At 38.0% G+C, this 24401-nt stretch overlaps 2 protein-coding genes across 4 annotated transcripts in view; both read left to right on the forward strand.

Moving 5' to 3' along the window:
• The window catches only part of LOC135215401 (protein Wnt-2b-A-like), a 141282-nt gene extending 135308 nt beyond the window's left edge, over window positions 1–5974 (forward strand). For all 3 annotated transcript variants that reach the window (XM_064250001.1, XM_064250002.1, XM_064250003.1), the window contains exons 6-7: window positions 2357–2621; window positions 4244–5974. In XM_064250001.1, coding sequence (XP_064106071.1) covers window positions 2357–2621; window positions 4244–4464 — 486 coding nt within the window. In that variant the 3' untranslated portion in view covers window positions 4465–5974. The remainder of the gene's footprint in view (window positions 1–2356; window positions 2622–4243) is intronic.
• A 15742-nt stretch (window positions 5975–21716) lies between these two features.
• Window positions 21717–24004, forward strand: LOC135215104 (piggyBac transposable element-derived protein 3-like). Its single transcript, XM_064249567.1, has 2 exons — window positions 21717–21888; window positions 22088–24004. The coding sequence occupies exon 2, from the start codon at window positions 22826–22828 to the stop codon at window positions 23891–23893; it is 1068 nt and encodes a 355-aa protein (XP_064105637.1). The 5' UTR covers window positions 21717–21888; window positions 22088–22825; the 3' UTR covers window positions 23894–24004.
• Window positions 24005–24401: the final 397 nt, after the last annotated feature.

Here is a 24401-nt window from a genome sequence, read left to right on the forward strand (position 1 = left end):
TGAGCAGCTGCGGATATAGATGTGCTGTTTAATGAAGCCGAGAAAATGAGGCATAGTTTGGTAAGCTTCAATTATTCGAATCGCTAGGCCTAGTCCTAATCAGGTCATTGAATCATTATATATAAAACTCCATTGGCGTTAAATTAGTAGAGATATCATATGAAAGTTTGAAATAAACAGAAACTTGAGCGATCCTCTGAAATAAACAGAAACTTGAACAATATTCCGAAATAAACAGAAACTTGATCAATACTCAGAAATAAACAGAAACTTGAACAATACTCTGAAATAAACAGAAACTTGAACAATCCTATGAAATAAACAGAAACTTAAATAATACTCCGTTATGCTGCTATGGTGCTAAAATACAATATAATACTTACGGTGTATGAAAGTGCACTGAACTAAACTTCGACTTTCTGCGTGAATTTCACTTCCTTGTCTTCATTCCAGAATGTATTTTTCGACCTCTAAAGTAGAGCTGACATTTTACTTAAGGATGATAACATTTTCTACATAAGTGTTCCTCTTCTGCAGTTAGTTTTGATCCTTTTAAGAGAAGACATATTAGTTCTTCCTGGGTGATGCATTGACAGGCATAATGGTGGTTGTTTACTTCCTGCAGTCCCAGACTGAGTCGAGTTTCGCGCACGATTTTCGTCATGACAAAGCCACGCTTTCTTCTAAGCATTTAGAATTACTATAAGCTTCAATACAGCAATGATTCAAAATCCCATAAGACCGAAAGAAAACACCAGACAAAATGGCAGAAGAACGAAAATCTGAACACCTCTACTCCAAATCAGTGGTATTACTGAACACCTGATTCCTGAATCCTGAATCCTGAACTGCTGCAGCAGTGTAGCCAATTTTAGTCACGTGAAATATCGTACTAGACTAATTATCGTGTTTCCAATATCATCATCGGTCAGGCTTTTCGTCATATGGCATGGAATATATCCCTCACTGGATGATTATTCATTAGAGGTTAAATTAAGTAAATAAATCATAAAGTTATTCTTATCTTGTATTTTAATATTAATGACAGAAAAGCGGGTTGCACCAATATAGGCCTATTTGTAAAATTAATTATCAGAGTTTAAAAAATGCTGTAGTCAATTTCGTCCAAAAATTCTTATTGGGAGCGACACGAAAGCGAATCACAGCACCAGGTAGTCAGCCACAGTATAATGTATATGGAGAGAGCACACTAATACATACGACTATACGAGAGTGACTAGCAATGGGCAACAACTTTAGCCAATATTCTGAGACATTCTTAAGAATTTTTATTTACATAAATATATGCATGTCACTTAGTTACTTTGCAAATACTTTATGCATGTTCATATGTACGAAGTTTTCTCGCTCGTCTATGTACGTACGTACAAAGCCTCTCGGTTTAAATGTGTGTATTATGAATAGAATGCTGCAACTTTACGTCACGTCCCAAACGCTGACTTGTAACCCCCACCCTCCCCCCCCCCCCCCCCGCCCCCCCCCTACCAGGAGTATTTGTATCAGTTGAAATTGTGTTTCCCATACTCTTCTGTATATTTGTTCGTGTCTAGGCTTCTATGTTTTACTTTTACAGTTTAATCCTCTGTGTACTTGCACACTTTTTCTTTTCCCTCACTCAAGTGAGCCTAGTGGTGCGGAGTGTGGGTCAGATACAGATACTTGAGATCCACTTCCGTCAAATTTAGTCATTGTTTACCAATTGGCCTATATGATTAAAGTCACCTATGTCAAATACAATTAAACGGTCTTAGGAACTCCTAACTGAACCCAAAAAAGCGTGTAAAATGTAAGATAACCCTCAAATGCGTAAAGTAGCTGGCAAATGACAGAGGCATAGACATTGGCTCAATCTTTTTAGCAACGAGGGGCTTATTTTACGCAACAGGTTTGCTGAGTCCATTTGTCAGCTCTTAGGACTACTGGTAAAATCGTGATCTGCATGCAATATATATATATATATATATATATATATATATATGTATGTATATAAATATATATATATATATATATATATATATATATATATATATATATATATATTATATATATATATATATATATAATATATATATATTCATGTTAATCATTGGAGAAATTAATTCACAGTTATGTATGGGTACATAATATATTTTAGTGTATATACCCATAGCTAACTATATGTATTTACTTCGCCATTTTAAGACCAATCCTACTATGAGTATTTTTTCAATTATTGCTAATCATTGTCCCATTCTTTCGCTAACAATGCTCTTTAAATAAGCCACAGAGTCAGATTTAATCTCATTTTCGTTAGCAATGCAAATGTTCCAAAGTGAGACTAATATCCTTCCTCCAGGGCGTCCGAAAACAGATGCGTCTAGAGTGCAAGTGCCACGGCGTCTCGGGAGCCTGCACCGTGAGGACCTGCTGGCAGACGATGGCTTCCTTCGGTGCAACGGCGCGGTGGCTCAAGTCGAAATATGATAAGGCAATAGAGGTCAGCGTCAGTCCCAAAGGGGAGGGGCTCTACCCCGCGCGAGGGGAACACCGACCCCCTCGCAAGAAGGACCTAGTATACTTGGAGCAGTCTCCTGATTACTGCGACGCCGATGTTGCCTCAGGTAAAGCGGATCTCTGGTTCGGTTTTCTGAGTTTTTTTTTTTTTTTTTTTTTTTATTCCCTGGTAAAGTGGAAATGTAATACTATTAAAAATGTATTAATGTCTTCCTTTGCGCATGATCAATATCTTATCATTCCATCAAATAAGGTGCTTTTACGATCGTCACAGCTAACATGAGCATCGTACTTTTGCCTAAGCAGTGTTGATTAAGAGAGATGTCTAAATAATCTTCCTTTCCAGTGGGTACTATAGGGGTAGGCTCCACTTTGGAGGGGTGCCGATCGTAAGAGATCGTAAAAATATTTGCCAAAAATACACTAATCAAGACAGGCTAATGAATTTATCAGGCATTATTTGCACTATAATAACGCATATTCTCTGTGAGTTTTATCATCCTACGGGGAAAATAAATGATTTTATGAAAAAAAAATGTGAAATTCAGGGCCTCTTGTACTGAAGGTTATTTGATGATCGGTGAGAAACTACAGTCTTGAATAGAAATTCGGTCTGACAGAATGTTTGTATATCCCCCTAGAACATGCACATAAAGTATTATCAAAATAGAACAGTAAGTAAGCACGTAATAACAAAAAAAAGAGCAACAACTTCAGGTAAGTTCAGCGAAAGCCCCGCCGAAAAATAAGGCTATAGCTAGGAAGAAATATTCAGAAAAAATTCAAACCTCGATTTAGGGACAAAACCTTTGGAGAGATTGTAGTTATTATGTCACTTGATAGCCTAAAACATCTAAAAATTATATTATGTAGGACAATCAAAGAAATACCCCCCCCCCTTCCCGAAAAAACCAAACCAGAGAAAAAGCGAAAAAGATTTTTTCTGAGGACAAGAAACTTGAAAAATTTGTTTAGATACCCCTAAAATGGTTTTCTGAGATGAAACTACTCGTAGAAAACGTAGAAAAGACATCGACCAATTTAGAGAGATACTATAATATATATTGCGATTTCCATATTTATCGGCTGCGCTTTCGCTTCAGTTGTTGCTCTCTTTTTTTGTTGTTGTTACGTGCTTATTTACTGTTATATTTTGATAATGATGTATGTGCATGTTCCAATGGGATATACCAACATTCTGTCAGACCGAATTTCTATTCAAGACTGTAGTTTCTCACCGATCATCAAATGACCTTCAGTACATGGGGCCCTGAATTTCACATTTTTTTTCTTAAAATCATTTATTTTCCCTGTAGGATGATAAAACTCACAGAGAATATGCGTTATTATAGTGCTAATAATGCCTGATAAATTCATTAGCCTGTCTTGATTAGTGTATTTTTGACAAATATTTTTACGATCGGCACCCCTCCAAAGTGGAGCCTACACTTAAAACTCATAGTCAGAACACGTTTTACTTAGTCTATACTGTTGTGCGTAGCACATCTATCAGGGAATATCTTTAATAGCTATGAAATATATTTCAAATTTTCCTGTAAAACGAGAAGTAAGTTCCTTTCCTCGGGAATTTCCTTAGGCTGACTGATGCTCTTTGTCATAATGATAATATTACCATTACTTCTTATCGGTGAGTGCTTGCTGTGTATCATACAAAACAAACAGTCGCGTAAAATTAAAAGTAATCTCCTCTTCCTTCGCCAAACCGTAGGCTTCACAGGTACCGGAGGGCGCCAGTGCAACCTCACGTCCTCTGGATCGGACAGCTGCGAGACTCTGTGTTGCGGCAGAGGCTACGACACCCGCCGGAGACTCATCACCACCAAGTGCGAGTGTAAGTTCAAGTGGTGTTGCTTCGTCGACTGCAAGACCTGCGAGACCTGGAGAGACCTCCACTTCTGCAAAACAGAGACTACGTCGAAAGATCACTGACCTGGGTGAGGGAAGATAACGTTGCATGACCCTAGGCCTAGCATGTTAAAGAAACGATGCATCTAGGCCTAGAATTACAATGCATATAAAAAAGATGATGTAATGAATGTTCAGATATGAAGACCTGCGAGACCTGGGAGACTTGGAGAGACCTTCACCTCTTGCAAAAGATCAATGACCTGGGTGAGGGAAGATAACGTTGCATGTTAGAGAAATGATGACCCAAGGCCTATAGAAGTACACTGCATTAAACAAATTATGTAATGAATGTTCAAAAATTCAGTAGGAGACTGAGAGAGAGAGAATGGAGGTAGGATCCACAAATTAGGAAAGTTATTTGAGATAGAAAGACCCAGAAAAAGTGAGCAGAATGATATACATGACAAAACCATCAATTTTCGGTTCAAGTAAGAATTCAGACCCACCAAAAAAGCTAATTTCAGTGGCCAATAAACAAGCTTAAATGCCCTTTATCCAAGACAGGCCACATAGACGATACTACTTTAAATAATGTATCTAGATGAAGAATACCCTACAAATCTGTACTGCATCATGGTTCCAAAGAAGGCGATCTTATTCACACGTTTTCTAAACCTTTTGGACGACCTGCTTACAAAAAGAAATTTAGCCACTAATTCATTGTCGGTTAAGGGTTAAGCAACGCTGTACCCTAAAATTAAAACCTTTAGCTACTCCTGATATATTTCGTATTAACAAATGTCTTCCAGTGCATAAACGATAATGTAAACTAATAAAAAAGCAGATATTGATATGCTGCTAACCAACGCAGATATTAATATACTTGCCATAACTTAGGACGTACCCAGTGGCTAATGCCGTACGAACACACTTTTCTTACGCTTTAGTGATTCAAGATGTTCCGTGGACTAAGACTCTTGACAAAGAGAATGGGGAGCATTTGTAATCGACTTATAATTATCCTAAACAGAGCCTCCTGTCAGTGTTATTTACGCTACAGGTTCTCTTCCCAGCCACACACGCTCACAGACAGAGCTCAAGAACCCCCTGGAGATGCATAAAGCGGCGGTTTAAGAAGATTAAGTGGCGGTACTGTTTATATACCTTATTTCTTTCTAGGGACGGGAAGGAGGAAGGGATAGGTGGAACAAAGGAAGCAAATAAATTCCAGACAAATAGAGAAGGGATGCAACATTCCACTAGACCGAGAGGTGTGTGCTAGTCTCTGAAAACCATCTGCGTCGGTGAGAGTCTAAATCACAGGGAACTCCTAATGTGAGGGTGCGCGCGCTGTTGTGTGGCGTTTTACTTTTGTCATTACTGGACGATAAAGCTGATTGCTTTTGATTTATCGTCCAGACGATTCGTCCGGCTTCCTTCGAAAAATACACAGGTGCACTCGGCAAAGATCTGTAAATATGAGGGTCCTGCTCAACATTAATCTAAGGTGAAGCAGTAATTTTAATTTTTCTCTCTCGGAAACCGATGGTCATAGACTTACGAACACCGTCCTCCCCAACTAGCAAAAAAAAAAAAAAAAAAAAAAAAAAAAAAATATATATATATATATATATATATATATATCTATATATATATATATATATATAAATAAAATCATTCCATTTTTGGGGAATATGTTCTGCAGTAATGACTCTTGAACGGAGCTTTAGCTACTGGTTTAAATTCTGAAGCTTCTGGAAACTAAAGGATGGTTAGCTTAGCGTTAATGATTGCGTGGGAAACATAAACAGAAGTATTGTTATAATATATTCTGTATATTTGTCTTTATGCAGAAACACACACACACAACACACACACACACACACACACACACACACACGAAAGAGTCGGCAGCAAAGTAGTAGTGATATATCCACAGCTTTTCCTGGCAAATGAAGTACGTAGAGCGCTGTTTCCTTTTCCCGTCATCCACACATGCACAAGGCGTGAGAAAGATATGGTATTTATTTGAACTACAGAATAATAATAATAAAATAATAATAATAACATAATAATAATAATAATAATAATAATAATAATAATAAAGATAATATAATAATAATAATAATAATAATAATAATAAAATGGAGGTGGCTTGTTATGTCCATTAAATTAAGAAAAGTTAACAGCGATATTTTAGTGCGTCCTGCCGTCTTTGTGTTAAAGAATTACATGATAAATTGCAGGAAGGATGATGAAGAGCTAGACTAAGGGTCGCGAAGGGCATAATAAACTAATAATAAGATAAAAAAAAAAATTAAATGTAATAGGTAGATAAATCTCTGGGTCTCTCATAACTGCGTCATGTGCATTTACATAAAAGGTATCCAAGAAAAAAAACAGAAGAAGAAGAAGAAGAAGAAGAAGAAGAAGAAGAAGCGTTAAGCAACTGTAGTATCAGAGTATCCACAAATATTTTAGAAATGAAAATCACAAATTATACTCGGTTTTTTTTTCATGTGTCCACCCGCCTGTGGTGTCTCCGTATGGTAACACTGCGTCCCGGGTTTTAGATAGTTAAATTCAGCTTACATTCAACAATAATGATAATATCCTATTTCGAATATTAACGGTGTAATTCGCATACAGTAAATTATTAAAACACTTTTCAGTTGCAAATCTACACCCAGATATCCTTTTATTTACCTAAAACTTACACTTAGCGTAACTATCTAAAGCCCGGGACGCAGTGTTACCATACGCAAACATCACAGGCGGGTAGACAGATGGAAAAAAACAAAGTATAGGCTATCAAACCCCCACCCAGGGTCTGTCGAAACTGAAAACAGGAACATTCTGCATTTTGTGTTGCCCTTCTTATAGCTTATGTACATATTCGCTGTATTCCCCCCTTTCAAAGAAGTGTAAAAAGTTCTTGTGCAACATAGCTTAACGATATAAAAAGGTCCTCTTTTTGTGAATCTACTCACGATTTACTGTTTTTAGCGGATTCAAGCCTTCTCATTGAGTATGTGTAGATTTCACAGAGACTAAGGTGTCGTTTGTAAAAGTCTTATATCTTTGTTAGTCTTTAAAGAAGAATAAAAAAAGTCCGCATGTGACGAGAGCTATAGATAGTCGGATCCTGCTCCTGGGGAAAGTTACCGTTCTTTACACATTAGTCAAGTCGTACACTTCTTACTCGGAATAGCTAAAGTTCGTTTTCCTTGGTGCCGCTCACTTGTTTTTATTCCTAAAAGACATTTTAAAAATGGAATGGAAATCATGGCTCACTCTTCCTTTCATCATGCCCAGTTTAGACCTATAACTGCTTCAGAGTCTGTTTGTACAGTAGAAGTTAAAATTTCTAACGTAATTGACGTTTTTGAACAATTTAATGGTACTAAACACATCCTCGGAAATATGATATCGTAGGTACCTCAAAAAATCTACATCTTTGCATCTTTCAGGAATTCAAATGTTAGTGAAATCGTTTAATGGCGCATATTCAAATTATGCATGATAAAGGTGTTATTGTAGAAGCTGCTGTAATGGAGTTATGTGATTTTTAAAGACATTTCAGCACCACGATCCCTACATCAAAAATGTACTCTAAATTCATTGTTCCAAAAACAAGATTCCCTGATTGTTCAGATCTGTGTAAAGTCATCTATTCGTTCGTTACCTACTTCAGATCTATTTTATTAATATCAGAGAAGAAACGAAGGAGTGGGAGAGAGCGGGAAAGGCCCACTCGCTATTTTATGGCCGCTCAAGGCCATCGTCCTGAAAGACCATCCAGTATTTTCTAGAGACTATTTTGCTTTTTATTAACAAATCCCTCAAAAGAAACTTTGCCTTAACATATCAAAAGTATCTGCCCTTCTTCCTCTGAGCAGCAAGCAAGATTCACAACAACAAGGTATTCCAGTAGGACGGGAAAATATAATAGTAATTAAAAAAAAAGTAAATTGCAATATAGCTTCGTCATGTGGTAAAAAACTAGTCAATTCCAATTTGATATTAACGCCTTATAGTTGGGCGAGGCGCGTCAAAATATTATCGAGCCATGCAGGGGAGCTGCAATAGCTTTCTTAATTATTTTCGCCTCGTCTTAAGAACTTGATTCTTATCCTAATTCCTTTTTTTTATTTTTTCCTTACTCTTATACTTCTCAGCTTCCCCAATATGCAATTTGAGAAATTCTGCTATTTTCATAAGCATTATGTTATGTCCTCGTGTTCGTTAGCAAGTTTGGGCTGCAAAAAAATTGGCCACACATATTTCATAAAAAAATTTACTGAATATATATTTCAGCTAGAATGAATTTTAACAGGTTGCCAGAGTTAATTACATTTATCAATGGCCAGCAGATACTTACTGAGAGAGAGAGAGAGAGAGAGAGAGAGAGAGAGAGAGAGTATGTGCAATTGAAACACCCCCCCCCCCACCCCTGCACTAGCTACGCGCCCTGTCCAACTAGGCAATTTATTGTACACTGTACATAAGAGAATAGTTTCGTGTGTGTATTATTGTGGTAATGCTTAGAAATAATTATGTTGTGTACACCAGCACTGTACTTAAATAAGAATAAAGGTATCAACCGCTCGTGTATTCTTTCGTATTTCCTTGTTTCTAGCAACAAAGCAAAAAAATCTTTAGGATTTAGAGGATGTAAAAGTAAGCCATCACTTCCCAAAACCTTGATGTTCGCCCCGGTTTCTGTAGATGGTTCTAATGAAGGTCCCTTCAGCTAAGCCAGGGGGAGTAACCTGTCTGGACAAGTTAAAGTTATCCCTATAAGACCCCCAGTCCCTTACGACGCTCCTGATTGGCCGTTGATAAGCCAATCGCAGTGCCGGAAACTCTCAGTCTCTCTCGAGAATTCACATAGGCAGGATGTATGTTTCAAAAGCATCCCTCAAGAGATGGAACACGCATCCTGCTTCCTGCCTACGTGAACTCTCGAGAGATACTGAGAGTTTCCAGACCTGTGACTGGCTTATCAACAGCCAATCAGGAGCGTCGTAAGGGACAGGCTTAAACATCAGATGGAAGGTTGATGTGAATCTACTATAGCTGTTCCGTCATTGCCGTAAAACAGGGTCTGGAAACGGAACCAATTCCAGATTCCCTGAGCCAAAGAGGTACAGCTCGGCTTCAGGAAGGATTGCTGAACACTGATCCAGTGCTTACGGGGAATCGCAGATAGTATAGGAGTTAGGTATTGTGCCCTTTTTTTTTATATGAACGTAAATCAGATTCAATATTAAGGGCTATCTCCTGAAATTCGGGATCCATCAGCAAGCCCATCTGTTGGTGTTTCACTGGCGTTCCCAGAGGGATTTATTTCTGCAGGATGTGTCTATTTTTAGGATTGACAACGCTTCGTTCTGAGAGCTTCTCGTAGGAAGTGTGAAATACGATGTTTATGGTCATCAGAATCCGCACATAAGAAAGCAACAGAATTCAGTCATTAATGACAATGCCAAGACGCATGAAAAGACTCCCTGATTTCTTCAGGGTAGCGGGAGGTGCCCGAGTTACACCAGTATGCCACCACGGGACGCACGGTCGAATGACAATATTTCAGGGAAATGTTACAAATTTCGCGTACGAAAGTATAACTGAAGTAAATATTAAAGATTTTTGTCAGGCATAATACCTCATAGAAGAAGAAACAGCGACAGGCGGCTTCTCCTCCTCCTCTGAGCTGAACTACTCTGGCCCAGTCACCATAAGTCTCCGCTTATCTCAACCCCCGGACCCTATCTTATCTCAGCCCCTTGCTGGAGCATTTGCGAATTAATAGAACGTTACTGGGAGCTGAGTCATCGCTAGACAGGTAAAGGCTGCAGTTAGCGATCAGTGATTTCTTGGAAGTCCTCCCCCCCGCAACCCCCACCCACACACCCAGCAAACCCCCACGATAGGATGGCCTCAGCCTCAGATTTTGCGAACGACGTAGGAGAGGAGAAGGAGGAGTCATCTCGGCCTTTCGCATTACATGTGAAAGAGGAGAAGTCGGTCTCTGGGGCCATGCACCTTTCAATTTCGCTTGCGATGCTCATTTGCTCTCCCCTGGCCTTCTCTCTCTCTCTCTCTCTCTCTCTCTCTCTCTCTCTCTCTGCATGCGGATCTGTGTGCAGAGGTTCGTATGAACTGAACACAATGCATTTTATGAGGAGGGAGGGGCTTCTTTCTGTGTATGTGTGTGTGCTGAAGTTGTTGATAACATCATGAAGGTTACTCAGCCTTTCCTTCTCCCTTTTTCTCAGTGTGTGGCTAATCAACCTAATGAAGATCTCTGCCTATTTATCTGTTTCTCTGTCAGTTCTCAGCTACGCTGCGAAAAGGAGTATCCCTGATGGTCATTATGATCCAGCTAGCATTTCTTTCATGTGCAAGCATCTCCAAGCACGCCTTGATAATCCAAATATTTCACAGATGCGAAAAGTAGCATCTGATCTTTGCAACAGAATCTAACCATTTGCATCATCACCAAGTATCGATAGACATTCGTACGGAGAGCGGAGTTAACCCAGATCCATAAGTCCCTGTCTCTCTCTGTCCACTGTGGCTTAAAAACGACTCTGTGGTCCAAGTAATTACTAGGTCTGAAGTCACTGGCAACGACAGATCAGTTACTCCTGATATCAGTCAGGTAATTGCTGGGTTTAATGCGATTGCCATCTTTAACCCGACGATAAAAACAAAGGAAAGAAAACACACAGGACCTGTAATTTCGGTGTGTTCCAGTCACATGCATCATGTGAGCGCGACTCCGTCTGCTCTCATAAATCATTTTTGCTCTCTCTCTCTCTCTCTCTCTCTCTCTCTCTCTCTCTCTCTCTCTCTCTCTCTCTCTCTCTCAACTGATTTCGAATTTCTCGATCTTTTCAATATTTGCGGCCGTTTTCATTGGCACGTGACCAGTCACCTTAAAACCTGTTGATTTGCGACCTTTAGGAATAAGAAAAATCTCAAGTAACTCTCATTACGAGGCAGTAATAGGGTCTGTCCCACTAGTTTTATAATCTCTCTCTCTCTCTCTCTCTCTCTCGTATCTTAAACCATAGTTCCACCTTTACCCTGAGTGATGTTAAACGTCCTTTTGTCACATCTGTCCTGACAAGTATAAAAAAAGAGAAGAAAAAAAATCCTTTGAAAAAAAAGGCTCTTGCCTACCCTCAAATAGAAAAAAAAAGACAAAAACGCATACTTCTTACTTTCCGTGCGTCGAATCCCCTTATCAGTTATTGATTATTTCGCGGATGTCACTAATACCCCCACCCCTAACTGGAACCCCGTAGTATCGAGCCTTCGAATCTATACCCGCAGTGATATATCACCGGTCATAATTCATACCGAGTGCGTCTCTATACCCGATACTTACCGATGCTTTATTAGTGGCATATAACCCTGCCTGCGTCCCATTATTGAATCTGCTTCGCAATCTGTGTTGATCTTCTCCGAGACTTAAATGAACGCCCGTGTCATTTCTAGTTGTTTTAGATTAGAGCCTGGGCGTTCCTCTGGTGTATAATAGACGCCGTGGGCGGTGTCTGTTTCGGCTTTCGTATGGGCGTGATATGGTAACCAAGATGGTAACCACTCGTGCGGTATTTACGAATGTCAGACGTAGTTTGCTTATATGATTTCGTTTTTATTTAAATTTTTCATGAGGAATATATGACCAGATGAACTTATAAAGTAAGGCATCTGAGTGTGTCAGTTCAAAATAGGCTTAGAATATGGCCAGAATCATATTAAGGCCATAATTCTAGTATAAAAGTCAAAATACCTAGAGATCAAATCACCAGCCAATCTCTCTCTCTCTCACGAGTTCTATGCGAAAGTTTATGTTCAAAATCACCTTCATTTTCCTCTCTCTCTCTCTCTCTCTCTCTCTCTCTCTCTCTCTCTCTCTCTCTCTCTCTCTCTCTCTCTCTCTCTCTCTACACGAAAGCTTATGCTCAAAATCACCTTCATTTTCATCAAATGTCTATTTTTCTTCCCCCCCTCCCCCCCACCCCCGATGACCCATTAATCTCATTCTAGGTCTCTCACCAACATATAAATAATTCATTTTTAACCTACAAAAGCCAATCTCTCCTGAGAGCACCTTTGGCCACGAACGAGCAAAGATAATTATAAAACCCCGCGCTGTGTAATTTCCAAGCAATCTCAAAATTGAAGCCAGACTTCAATTCTGGTCGCAATGCTTAGAGTACCGTCTTGACATAACCCACCTACCCCGAAAAAGAAAAAAACTTAAAGGCTTACAGCTCCGATAACTTATTAGAGTCCAGTTATGGCGGCACGAAAAGCAAATCCACTTTTTTTCATTTTATCAAAATTGCGTCGTTTTCCATCACTACGTCGCGACTGATCACCAAAGGGCAAAGGCTAAAACTGGCAGTCTAAACTGACAGTCTCTGTACCAGACACAGTACAGTAAGCTGCTAAAACCTTGCGATACAGAATCAACTCTGTAGTTTCCTGGTTTCTATTGGTCTTTAGAGGCATTTCTCCATCTGCTTCGTTCTATACTTTACCCGAAATGAATTATTGCAGCATCCAGAGTTCCTGTTTCCCTCGCATAGATACTGGCAAATATTTGACGAAACATTGAGCCCTTGGATCCAAGACCATTTCCCATCAGTCTAATGTAAAACACAAGGTAAATATTCCTCTTCAAAAAAAAAAAAAAAAAAAAAAAAAAAAAGTCTTCTTTACATTTTTATTTATAAAGATTTTTTGGTATTATGCCAAGCACTGGGGCAGCTAAGGCCATTCAGCGCTGAAACGGAAATTGACAGTAAAAGGTTTGAAAGTTGTGAAATTGACAGTAAAAGGTTTGAAAGGTGTAGCAGGAGGAAAACCTCAAAACAGTTGCACTATGAAACAATTGTTAGGAGAGGGTGTGGACAGTAAGATGGAAGAAAGCGAATATGAACCGAGGTACAGTAAAAGTAATGAAAGTACTTGCAGCTATAGGGGGCATAAGGGACGCTGCAAAGAACCTAAAGTAATGCCTACATTGCACCGAATGAGGTGCACTGATGGACCCGCCCCCATACTACTTACATATTACTATGGTTAATCAGTAGCTCTGCAGTCGCCTTAAACGATGCTAACCTGAGCTTTATGATGGTTTGTCCCATTTTTATAAATGTTACAAGTTTCACTTCGTCAAGTCGTTTCTAGATCACGTATGTCAGAAACGCAAATACTCCAGAATACTGCCGTCTTCCAAGTTCCAAACCAATATTCCTATTCACCTGTTAACTATACACTTGATGATCCTAACGAGAAATGCAAGAAATTATATATTCATTTTATATAAAGAACTTATTTGCGAGGGTCATATATGAGAACTTAGCCGTCGGCGATATCCATCGATTCCGGGTCACTCCTGTGACGCGGGGGCACGGGGTGTGGGGGGGCGCAGAGATGGCGGGCGCCTTTGTTAAGAATTTAACGAGCCTGTGGTAAATATTGGATTCAAGAGAAAGCCTATCTTTCATTTTAATTGTACGTTACAAAATGGTATTTATTTATATGTGATACTTGCATATATGTACGAGTATTTACGATTTACAGATAGGCTAGTTAATGGTTTCCATTCCAACAATACTTAAGATTAGATTAGTAAATAAAAAAATAAAAATAGATAAATAAATTTTTAAAAATTTTTTAGCAAGGAGAACCAGTTTGACAAAAGTAGTTTATAGTAATCTGTGCCTATCTATTTCATATAATATATTTCCGCCACGTACAAACGTATTTACGTAATCTAGTAAAAGAATGCTTTTTGTAACTATATGTCGATATTTAAAAGATAAAAAACTTCATAAACACTTGTAAACCTCTAAGATTTCTGCTGTCCTGCTAGAGAGAGAGAGAGAGAGAGAGAGAGAGAGAGAGAGAGAGAGAGAGATGGGTAAGGGGAGGATGCTCTATTTGAAGTTATTTTTGAGGATCTGTTTAGATCATAACTTCCTTCTAGTTACATGAAAACAGAAAATCGAGCTATTTTTGCAGAGGGACCCATAAAATTCTACGGATATTATGGGCCAGATTCTGATGCAAAATTCCTGCAAATCTGCTGCACTGGCGGATCCAGGGGTGAAGGTGGGGTTGGGGCACCTGGGGATGTGGACCCCCGCTCCAAATGAAAAATAATAACAAATTAATAATAATATTGAAGACTTCGATCATAATAGCATAAATGAAAGATATGAAAAAGGAAAAATAAAAAAATCTATTATTGAAATAAAATTTTGAGAAAAATTAATGAATAAATAAGTAAATAAATAATAATAATAATATTTGTGCAGTATAGGTATATATGTATACACACACACACACACACACACACATATATAATATATATATATATATAATATAATAATATATATATATATGTAATATATAATTACATAATATATGTATTATATATATGTAATATAGTATTATTATATATATATTATATAATATATATTTATTATATATTAATACACACGTTATCTTACCAGATCAACAGAGTTAAAAAAAAATACGCAGAATCTTGAACATCAATAATGCTCCGGTCAGAATATATCATGAGTATGAGAGTGTATGATATAATCTTCGACAAGTATGAGAAGCTGAAGTAAGCAGACGGACACGCGGTCAGAGAGAGAGAGAGAGAGAGAGAGAGAGAGAGAGAGAGAGAGAGAGAGAGAGAGAGAGAGAGAGAGAGAGTCGAAACTTATGTGCACGGAAGGATAGGTAGCTAATTCCTTTAGGAAGATAGTACTAAGGTTATGTGAGGAAAGGAATATTCATCACACACACACACACACACACACACACAACACACACACTAAGACAACCTTTGTAACCAATCGCTAAGCCAGTTCCTTTTATATAATACACTCTTCCGTCCACTGCTTACCTTTTTCATTAATAACTTTATTTTTGGGGGGTGGTTATACCACACCTATTTCCTGCCTTTCCTAGTTCGTAATTTTTTTCCTACATGAGTACTACCATTTGTCCTTACGCTTTATGTGTATAATATATATATATATATATATATATATATATATAATATATATATATATTATATATATATTAAAGTTAGGTATTATATGCCCCTAGATAGCCCTGCGCAATAATTAGCTAGATCTCAGACCCTCTCTTTCTGGGGATATCTTCAGATGGTACTAAGGTTGAACCAAAGCTAATCTGATTGTAGGAAGACTGACAGCCCTACAATTAGGATCCAGCCGGATTTACGTGGTCTTGCGTTCCCTTCATCCACTTTGAGAGAGAGAGAGAGAGAGAGAGAGAGAGAGAGAGAGAGAGAGAGAGGATAATGTTCATTGGTAACTATCCATTTCGGAGAGGGCGGGAGATGGTGGGGAACATTGGCTTGTAATTTAGTGCGTCTATGTAAACTCCGGGATAGACCAACCTCCATTGATATTCGTACTGGGTACTACCTTTTGCGTTGTAAAACCATAATTTTCAGGCTTAAAGACTGTATTTACATTATTTATCAATACTGATTTTCATATTTGTTTTCTAAATTGTTTCTTGGATCCAGTCCATTTCGTTGGATGTATGAAAGTAGCTCATTGTTTTAGCAGATTTCAAACTTCGTGCGAAACGCGTTGTACGTAATTTTTCTTAAAAGCTTTTCATTATGTTTATGAAATATAAAAAAATCACTCACACTCTCTCTCTAGACCGAACCAGATCAAAGTTATCGTTAGTCTCATAAACGGATCAAGTTCAAGAAAAAACTTGAAAAATCCACATAGAAGTTCCAGGAGAAACTTTCGATACCAAGATTAAATTGGGTCCCCGAAGATTACGGCAACCCTTAGCTAAGAATAGTCCAAACCAAAGCTAAGAGAAACTTTGCCTTCCGCGCATTTCTTTTCACCGGAGCCCCTTCAATCCTCTTCGGAATGTTACAACGCTCTCTTTTGTGTGTGTAACCGATGTCATCTGGTTATCTCTCGGCCCGTATATATGCCTGTGCGTTATCAACTTGATGATCTTCCCGTACAACCTAACCTTTTATCCCTGATATCTTTGGCTCTTTTATTTTTTTCGAGTATTAAGTAACAGCTAAATCCCGGTCTCTTTTTTTTCCTTCGCAGTTTGCCCCTTTTTGCTTGTTATCGCTGTCCGACCCCACTCATCGCGGGAGCCGTTTTTTTTCCAAGCCAGTGGATACGATCAGAAACCTTACGTATCACTTGGGCCTTACTGATACTGTGCGCATTTCGTTTGCCCAGTCTCTCTCTCTCTCTCTCTCTCTCTCTCTCTCTCTCTCTCGTGTAGTTTGCGTTTTTCTTCGGCCATCGGTACGTCTACAAAATAGTAATGAGAAATGGCTGGCCTTTAGCGATTCGGAGCACAAGGATGAAGTTGCCTGCATGGACGAATTCCTACAAATGTGGCCCTAGAGCAAGGAAAAGGGTGCTTTTTTTGGGAAACGTGAGAATATTTTGGTTCTCACTGAGAGAGAGAGAGAGAGAGAGAGAGATTATACTGAAATTTAGCCGTGAGGTATAGTTTCATAGGCCTAAAGGGACAATAGGCTAATCAGTGTAAAGATCAGAAGCAAAATTATTGCGTTTAATTGTTTCGTTCGACCTATAAAGATTTTTCTTTCAAAAAAAAAACAAGTAAAAAATGCTCCGAAGTTTTCTGTGCAACGTATAATGCTGGATGAAATCATCAACTATGAGTCTATGATGATATGATGATTATGATCATTGATTGGCAGCTCTCCAGTTGCTCACCAGATGAGGAAGTGTGAGGGTGTCTCATGCTTCCGGAGAACGCTGCTAGATGCACGATCCATGTCTAACGTTAATCTTAAATAAAAAATAAAAACTAGAGATTAGAGGGCTGCAATTTGGTATGTTTGATGATCGGAGGGTGGATGATCAACATACTAATTTGCAGCCCTGTAGACTCAGTAGCTTTTTTAGATATGAGGGCAGACAGAATAAAGTGATTCTGAACAGCTTGGGGACATCGAACGACGCTCTTTCGTAAACACTTTTTTTTTTACCCAAGAACTTTCGTTTGATATTATATATATATATTGTATATATATATATATATATATATAAATATATATATATATATAGATATATATATTATATATATATATATATATTTATACAATATATATATTATAAATATATATATATTATATATAATATATAATATATTACTATGTATATATATATATATATTATATATATATATATATAAATATACTTATATTATTGTATATATATATATATATCTATATATATATATATATATATATATATATATATATATATATATATATATATGTATATATATATATATATATATATAACAATAAGTCTTTGGTTATTGAAAAAAAACAGGCGTTTACGAAAGACCATCGTTCGATGTCAACAAACTGTTCAGAATCACTAATGATATTCATCAGACAGACAATCTCAGTCGTCCTGTCACTAAATCACCATATAATCTCTGTTTCTACTTTGTCCCCCAACAGAATCACAGCCCTTCCTTCCCTAGGCCTGCTAATCTTTCCATCCCGTTATATACGTCCTTAGCCCGTCATTTATCCTTGTTTCTTTTATTCTTCGACTCTCGATAGCTTTTTATTTCCCTTTTGATCTCTGGTTACAGTCACAGCAGAGAGAGAGAGAGTATTGGGGAATCACATTAATGTTCGTTAACGTCTCACTTCGTCTGTTTTCTATTCTCCTCTACGTAGTCCTTCGATCGATCCTATCTAAAATCAACCGCTTCATTTTGAGAGAGGTTTAAAAATAAAAAAAAATAAAAGGAGTTTATCAGATCTGCCAGTGTGATGATCAGCAGCGGCAGCAGCAGCAGCAGACCGGCGCTAGGGGCTTTTACCTACTTTTGTTCGCTATCTATGAGAGATCTTTTTCTCTAGTACCATCCATCTTGTTTAAGGATAGTCATTGGCAGCGGTTTCCCTCGGCTTCCGAGATCTTTACTTCTTCTTTTTTTTTTTTTATTTATTTTGTATTTTCGTTCTTTTTAGGAGGTTGGAAGACTGTGCCATTATGGACTATTTATTTATTTATCTATATATTTATTTATTTATTTATTTATTTATTTATTTATTTTATACTCTTAGTAATTTTCTTTAAGGAGACTTTGCGACATCATACCGTTTTCGCTTACTCGTTGAGTAAGCCTACAAACTACTTTGTTGTCGTTGTTGTTGTTCTAGCTGATGTTCTTGTTGGGGGTTAGGAAAGGTCTATGGAAAAGCCTAAAAAGGTCTGAAAAGGGTATTTCGCCTTGAGTTAAAGACACAGGAATTTCACGATAGGATACTTATGATTTATTTATTAGAATGAAAATTTAAAACATAAATAACGCGCATGTTTAACAGCACGGAGCAATTATTTCTAGTAAAACATAGCGTATTTATTTTAATTCTCGTTAGTGAAACAATGCTCTATCTGACCATAGATTTTAGCAACGCACCTCGAGTAAGCTGGAGGTCGGATCACGATCACGCCTTGTTATTACTCGCCTTCTTTTCATCATCTTCAACAGTCCTTATATCACCGTTAACAAACTTGTCAAACGCCTTTGCTTTAATATGTTTTTAACATGATACTTTGTCATTGATCTTCTAATTACTGTCCACCCATAATCATTCAGGCCGCTTAATTATTTTAGCATTACGGACAATATTAATATAAGCCTGTCCTACTTACTCATGTAACATGGCGTCTCCTCAGTGGATAGTCATCGAAGATGGCATCCATTGCTTAGAAAACAAAGATAACAGGACAGAAGATTCCCATAGAAATAGAACACAATTTCCTTATATCCTCAAGGCCAATTCAAGTGACACGTCTAAAGATTTCTTTGCCCGCGCGCCGCGTGTGTGTGTGAGAGAGAGCTTCTATGTGTATGCGTGCGTGTGTGTATGTGTATGCGTGCGCGTAACCAACGTGGTAAACCAATGATGAACTCCCGTTAATGAAGAGGTTGAATCTGGTCCATCGCCTGCTAATAACTCTTTGCTGGGATCGTATAGGGATTGGTTTAATTCTGAACCATCTATTAAGGCCGGGTTTATCTGACCAATTTCGCTCCGTCTCTATATCCGATTAATTTAACTCCAAGGCGGAGGAAGAATCCACCTAATTGCAATGCTGTGATTGAGAGAGAGAGAGAGAGAGAGAGAGAGAGAGAGAGAGAGAGAGAGAGAGAGAATGTTCTAAAAGACGTTTGTTTGTTATTTTGTTTGCAAGGGGAAAATACGTACAAGTATTCTTAGACTAAGAGGAATCACATCTCAGGAAGAGAGAGAGAGAGAATGTTCTAAGAGACGTTTGTTTGTTTTTGCAAAAGAAAAAGACGTAGAAATATTTTAAGACTAAGAAGGACCACATCTTAGGAAGGGAGAGAGAGAGAGAGAGAGAGAGAGAGAGAGAGAGAGAGAGAGAGAGAGAGAGAGAGAGAGAGAGATTCCTATTTTGGGTGGGACTAAAAACCATTCCTCGGGATCAGCGTCCACTTTGACTTCTGTCATGTCGGCAGACTCCATTATTAAACTTACGTTCGAAATGTTCATGTTATACGTTATAATTCCAACCGCTTTCTGTCTCCAAACGTTATATCCTTCCTACTGGTAAGTGGTAATTTCCTTATCTGTTTTCACGTGAGTCATAACTCGTAAACATTAATCTCTTTATGATCGAAGCGTCGAAGATAATGGTCTGAGCATCGTACGTGGACTATCAGACTCCAAATTTTTTTTTTTTAACCGTTGTCCTACTTACGCCCATTCCCTGCATTTCTTCAGTACTCCTCTAACTAATCGCTATCAGCCTAGGCATGAACATACCCACACCCCACACTCTAACTCCACTCTTATGTAACTTTTAATATTTGCGTCCCTGCGTTCTTGAGTCTACATCCTGACTTGAAGATGGATAATGTTTTCATGTCTCAAATTTCACTAAGAAAATATTCTTCCTTTTTGTCCCACTTACTTTCTGGTTATCATCTTTCCCTTCTGTACCTGGTGCGTTCCTTTCTATATATTTAACGAAGCTGAAACGGGAAGATGGGTCTTTGCAACCACTTTCGATTCCTCAATTTAAATTTTTGCTCAGTGCAGACGAGATCCGTCCATTTCGATCGCCAATTCCAATTGTAGTGTTTTCCCTTCCCACACTTGAGGGATTTTATGAGACGAACCGCTTATAGTGGTAACAAGCGTTGTCATATCCTGCTCAACCCCTCGGTGTCTTACGATTTTTGGTACTAAGCAGCGAGATTATGAATCATGCTAAGCAGAAACTCTTTAATCAAAATTCCAAGAACACATTCACGTATCACGGACAAGGTCGCAAAGCACGCCTACAGTTAGCTAAAACATATACTTATTAACCCTATATTGCCCAACATGACTAATTCGTCATCTAAGTTTCCATTGGCTTTCAATGAGACAGAATAACTCCATACCCCTCTGTGTCAGTCATGACCAATTCGTCTACTCTTCCACTCCAAGAAAAAAGCAACTGGGAGCTGATTGGTCGAATCTGAGGAGAGCTATGCTCAGTGTAATGTTGACAATTTAGAATTTGTGAACCTGCATTTTACTGACAACTTTTCAAGATCACGGATGAATTATTAGGTATGTCACTTGTCTCATTTATATTTTTTCTGAAAGTTTATCAGTTCTAGATCACGGAGATACAGCGTCTTCTCAGTTTTTGTTGAAACAGAAATTATGAGCAATTATATATTGCTAACATTTTCGTCATGTTAGTCATATCGTTACTGTAACTGCACCCGTATGGTTACTGTGATTGCTAGTTTGCTACATCAACATGTGTAAATCCTGTCTGTGTAGCTAAAATAAAAGTTTTATAATAGTATATCCTGAAATTTTTTTACATTTTCTTGTACAAGTTTCCTGAATATTAAAAAACGGGTCTAAGTAATTGTAGACTACAATACAATAGTTGAAATTGTTATAACTTTCTTTGAGTTTGTTCTGTCATTTTCTTTTTTCTTATTCTTATTATTCATATCATTTTCTTTTTTCTTATCATTATTATTCATAATAAGCCTTAGATATTTTCATGGATTGATGCATTATTCTCTCTCTCTCTCTCTCTCTCTCTCTCTCTCTCTCTCTCTCTCGCTCTACTCTCTCTCTCTCTTCTCTCCTCTCTCTCTCTCTCTTCTCTTCTCTCTCCTCTGGCAATTACTTTTTTATTATCATTCATAATATATCTTGCTTTTTTTTAGGGATTGATCCAGCCATTTTTTACTCAAGAATTAGAACCAGGCAGCTTTGTAGAGAAAATACAGAAATTTTGCCCATTGAGCAAGATAATGGGTTGAGTGATGAATCTTCAGATGAGGATGAAGAGGACATGGAGGATGTTGAGTTTGGATTACCTGACACAGGTGACATTGATTTAGGTAGGTGAAAAAATAGTTTGCTTTAGAATCAAATGTTACTAATTTCCTTTTGAAATCACCAAAATATTAGAACTTAGCCAAAGCTTTACTATGCACTTTCTGCTTCACATGTTGGAGAAAATTCATATCATGGATTCATGAGGTAATTGAGTCAGCCCTCTTCAGTCTCCTTGTCTAAAATGAAATTACTGCCTCACAGATGTGCCAAATGAACGTACTGATGATGTCGTGATGGACGACAGGATTGGAAACGAGAGTATCACTGAAGAGAACAGTGTGGTCATTGAAGTTCCAATTGGTAATTTAGAGGTTATTTAGGATCAGTCTGCCCTTCCATCAACTTCCTCAAGCACTAGGAGAACTACTCAAGCTTCCCAGCCCTCAAGACGAGTTCTCTGGACTATGAAAACAGACAGTTCCCCTTCACCAATGCCAGCTTTCATCCCTAATGATAAAACCTCAAACACCTATGACCCAGATGTATATTTAGGACACCCGATATGGTACTTCAAGAAGTTTTTCACTCCAGTTATCTTAGATGAAATAGTTCATCAAAGTAATTTGTATGCAACACAGAGATGTGAACAAGCCACTTAATCTTAGTAGGGGGGAATTTGAACAATGGCTGGGATTACTTATTCATTTCACTATAATTAGAACTCCTCAAACACGACTCCATTGGTCTGGGGAATTGTTTGGCAGGTACAGAGATTACACTACTATGGTCATGAGCAGATCTAGATGGGAGACTATAAAATCAAACTTACATATTCGGGATAATAATGATGAGGTAAACAATAATAAGCTTTTCAAGGTAAGACCATTGATAGATCATTTGAGAAATAAGTTCCAGGAACTTCCAATGAAACAGAATATCTGTATCGACGAGGAGATGGTGCCTTTCAAAGGAAAGCATAGCATGAAATAGTACCTACCTATGAAGCCCAAAAAGTGGGGATTCAAGCTCTTTGTACTTGCAGACAGTGGGGGTCTTATTCGTGATTTCATTCCTTATACAGGGTCCATTCAGCCTGTGATTAAAGAAGGTATTCCAGACCTTGGTGCATCTTCAAACATAGTCTTGCACTTGGCTGAGACAATACAAAATAACAGGAATCACCTTCTCTATTTTGACAATTGGTTTACATCTGTTCCACTTATAAAACACCTGGCTGAAAGAGGTATCTGGTGCTGTGGAACGGTAAGGCCATGTCGGCTTCCAGGGCTAAAGTTAGTATCAGATACTGTCCTAAAGAAGAAAGGTAGAGGCACATTTGAGGAATGGAAGTCATCTGGTGATGGTAGTCAGTTAACAGCAGTCAAATGGCTTAATAATAAAGGAGTGACCTTGCTCTCCACCTTTGCTGACAGCCAACCAACTCATACTGCACAACGTTTTGACAAAAAAATGAGGAAAGTTATAGAGATCCCACAGCCGAACATAGTAAAATTGTACAACAAGAGCATGGGTGGTGTAGACCTGGCTGACTGTCTGTTATCATTGTACAGAATTCCAGTGAGATCAAAGAAATATTACCATAGACTAATCTTTCATATGATTGACATGTGCATTAATCAAGCTTGGTTGCTCTACAGAAGAGATTATGAGACAACAGGGCTTTCACAGGAGAAAAAGCATTCCTTACTGTCCTTCAGAATGTCTGTGTCCGAGTCACTCATTAGGGCAGAAAAGTATGTGCCTAAAAGAGGTCGTCCATCTTCATCTAAGAAGACAGCTGATCCACCCAAGAAAAGGCGTCAACAGATGGGTCAGGTCAGACCACAGAAGGATGTGAGGTTTGACAAAGTAGGTCACTTCCCTGAAGCAAAAGATCCTAGTTTGTACTGCAAGCGACTTGGTTGTAAGGGTCGTACAAACATCAGGTGCATGAAATGTAATGTCAGTTTGTGCCTAAATAAAAAAAAACTGCTTTCTGCAGTTTCATACCTAAAACAGTACGTACGACTCTCCCCCTTTCTTTATCCCTCACACTTTCTAATGTAGAGAGTTAATAGGGAAAAATTCAAGAATTTCCTTTTCTTTCATAATTTTTTTTAAAGTTTCATATTATCATAAGAAGATATATTTATGTTTATGTAATAAAGCTATTATTCATTCCAGCTAAGAACAGCAATTTGTGCTTCAATGTTCCTAAAAAGTAATAAATATAGGTACTGTATTTAATCGTACATTTCATTCCCCTAGTAACCAACATGACTAATTAGTCACATGACTGTATTACTGTATAAATTGTTGTAAACATTAAGAAAAATTATCTGAGACCTTTGTCAGGTCTATAAAAGTCTAAAAAACAAAGCATAATTTTTTTTTTTATCAAAGGAAAGTATATGCGGTCCATAGTTAACCTTTAGAGCTTAGGGAATGAAAACGTTTTGGCGCATAAGTTACCGTGTGACAGCGACACAAAAATCGGTCACATGCTATTTGGGATTTCCAAAACCTCGTGATTTCAGTTGGTATTATATAGCGCGAACGAAGATGAGCCGGTGTT

This window comes from Macrobrachium nipponense, chromosome 5 (assembly GCF_015104395.2).
Source record: "Macrobrachium nipponense isolate FS-2020 chromosome 5, ASM1510439v2, whole genome shotgun sequence".
NCBI classification, from domain to species: domain Eukaryota; kingdom Metazoa; phylum Arthropoda; class Malacostraca; order Decapoda; family Palaemonidae; genus Macrobrachium; species Macrobrachium nipponense.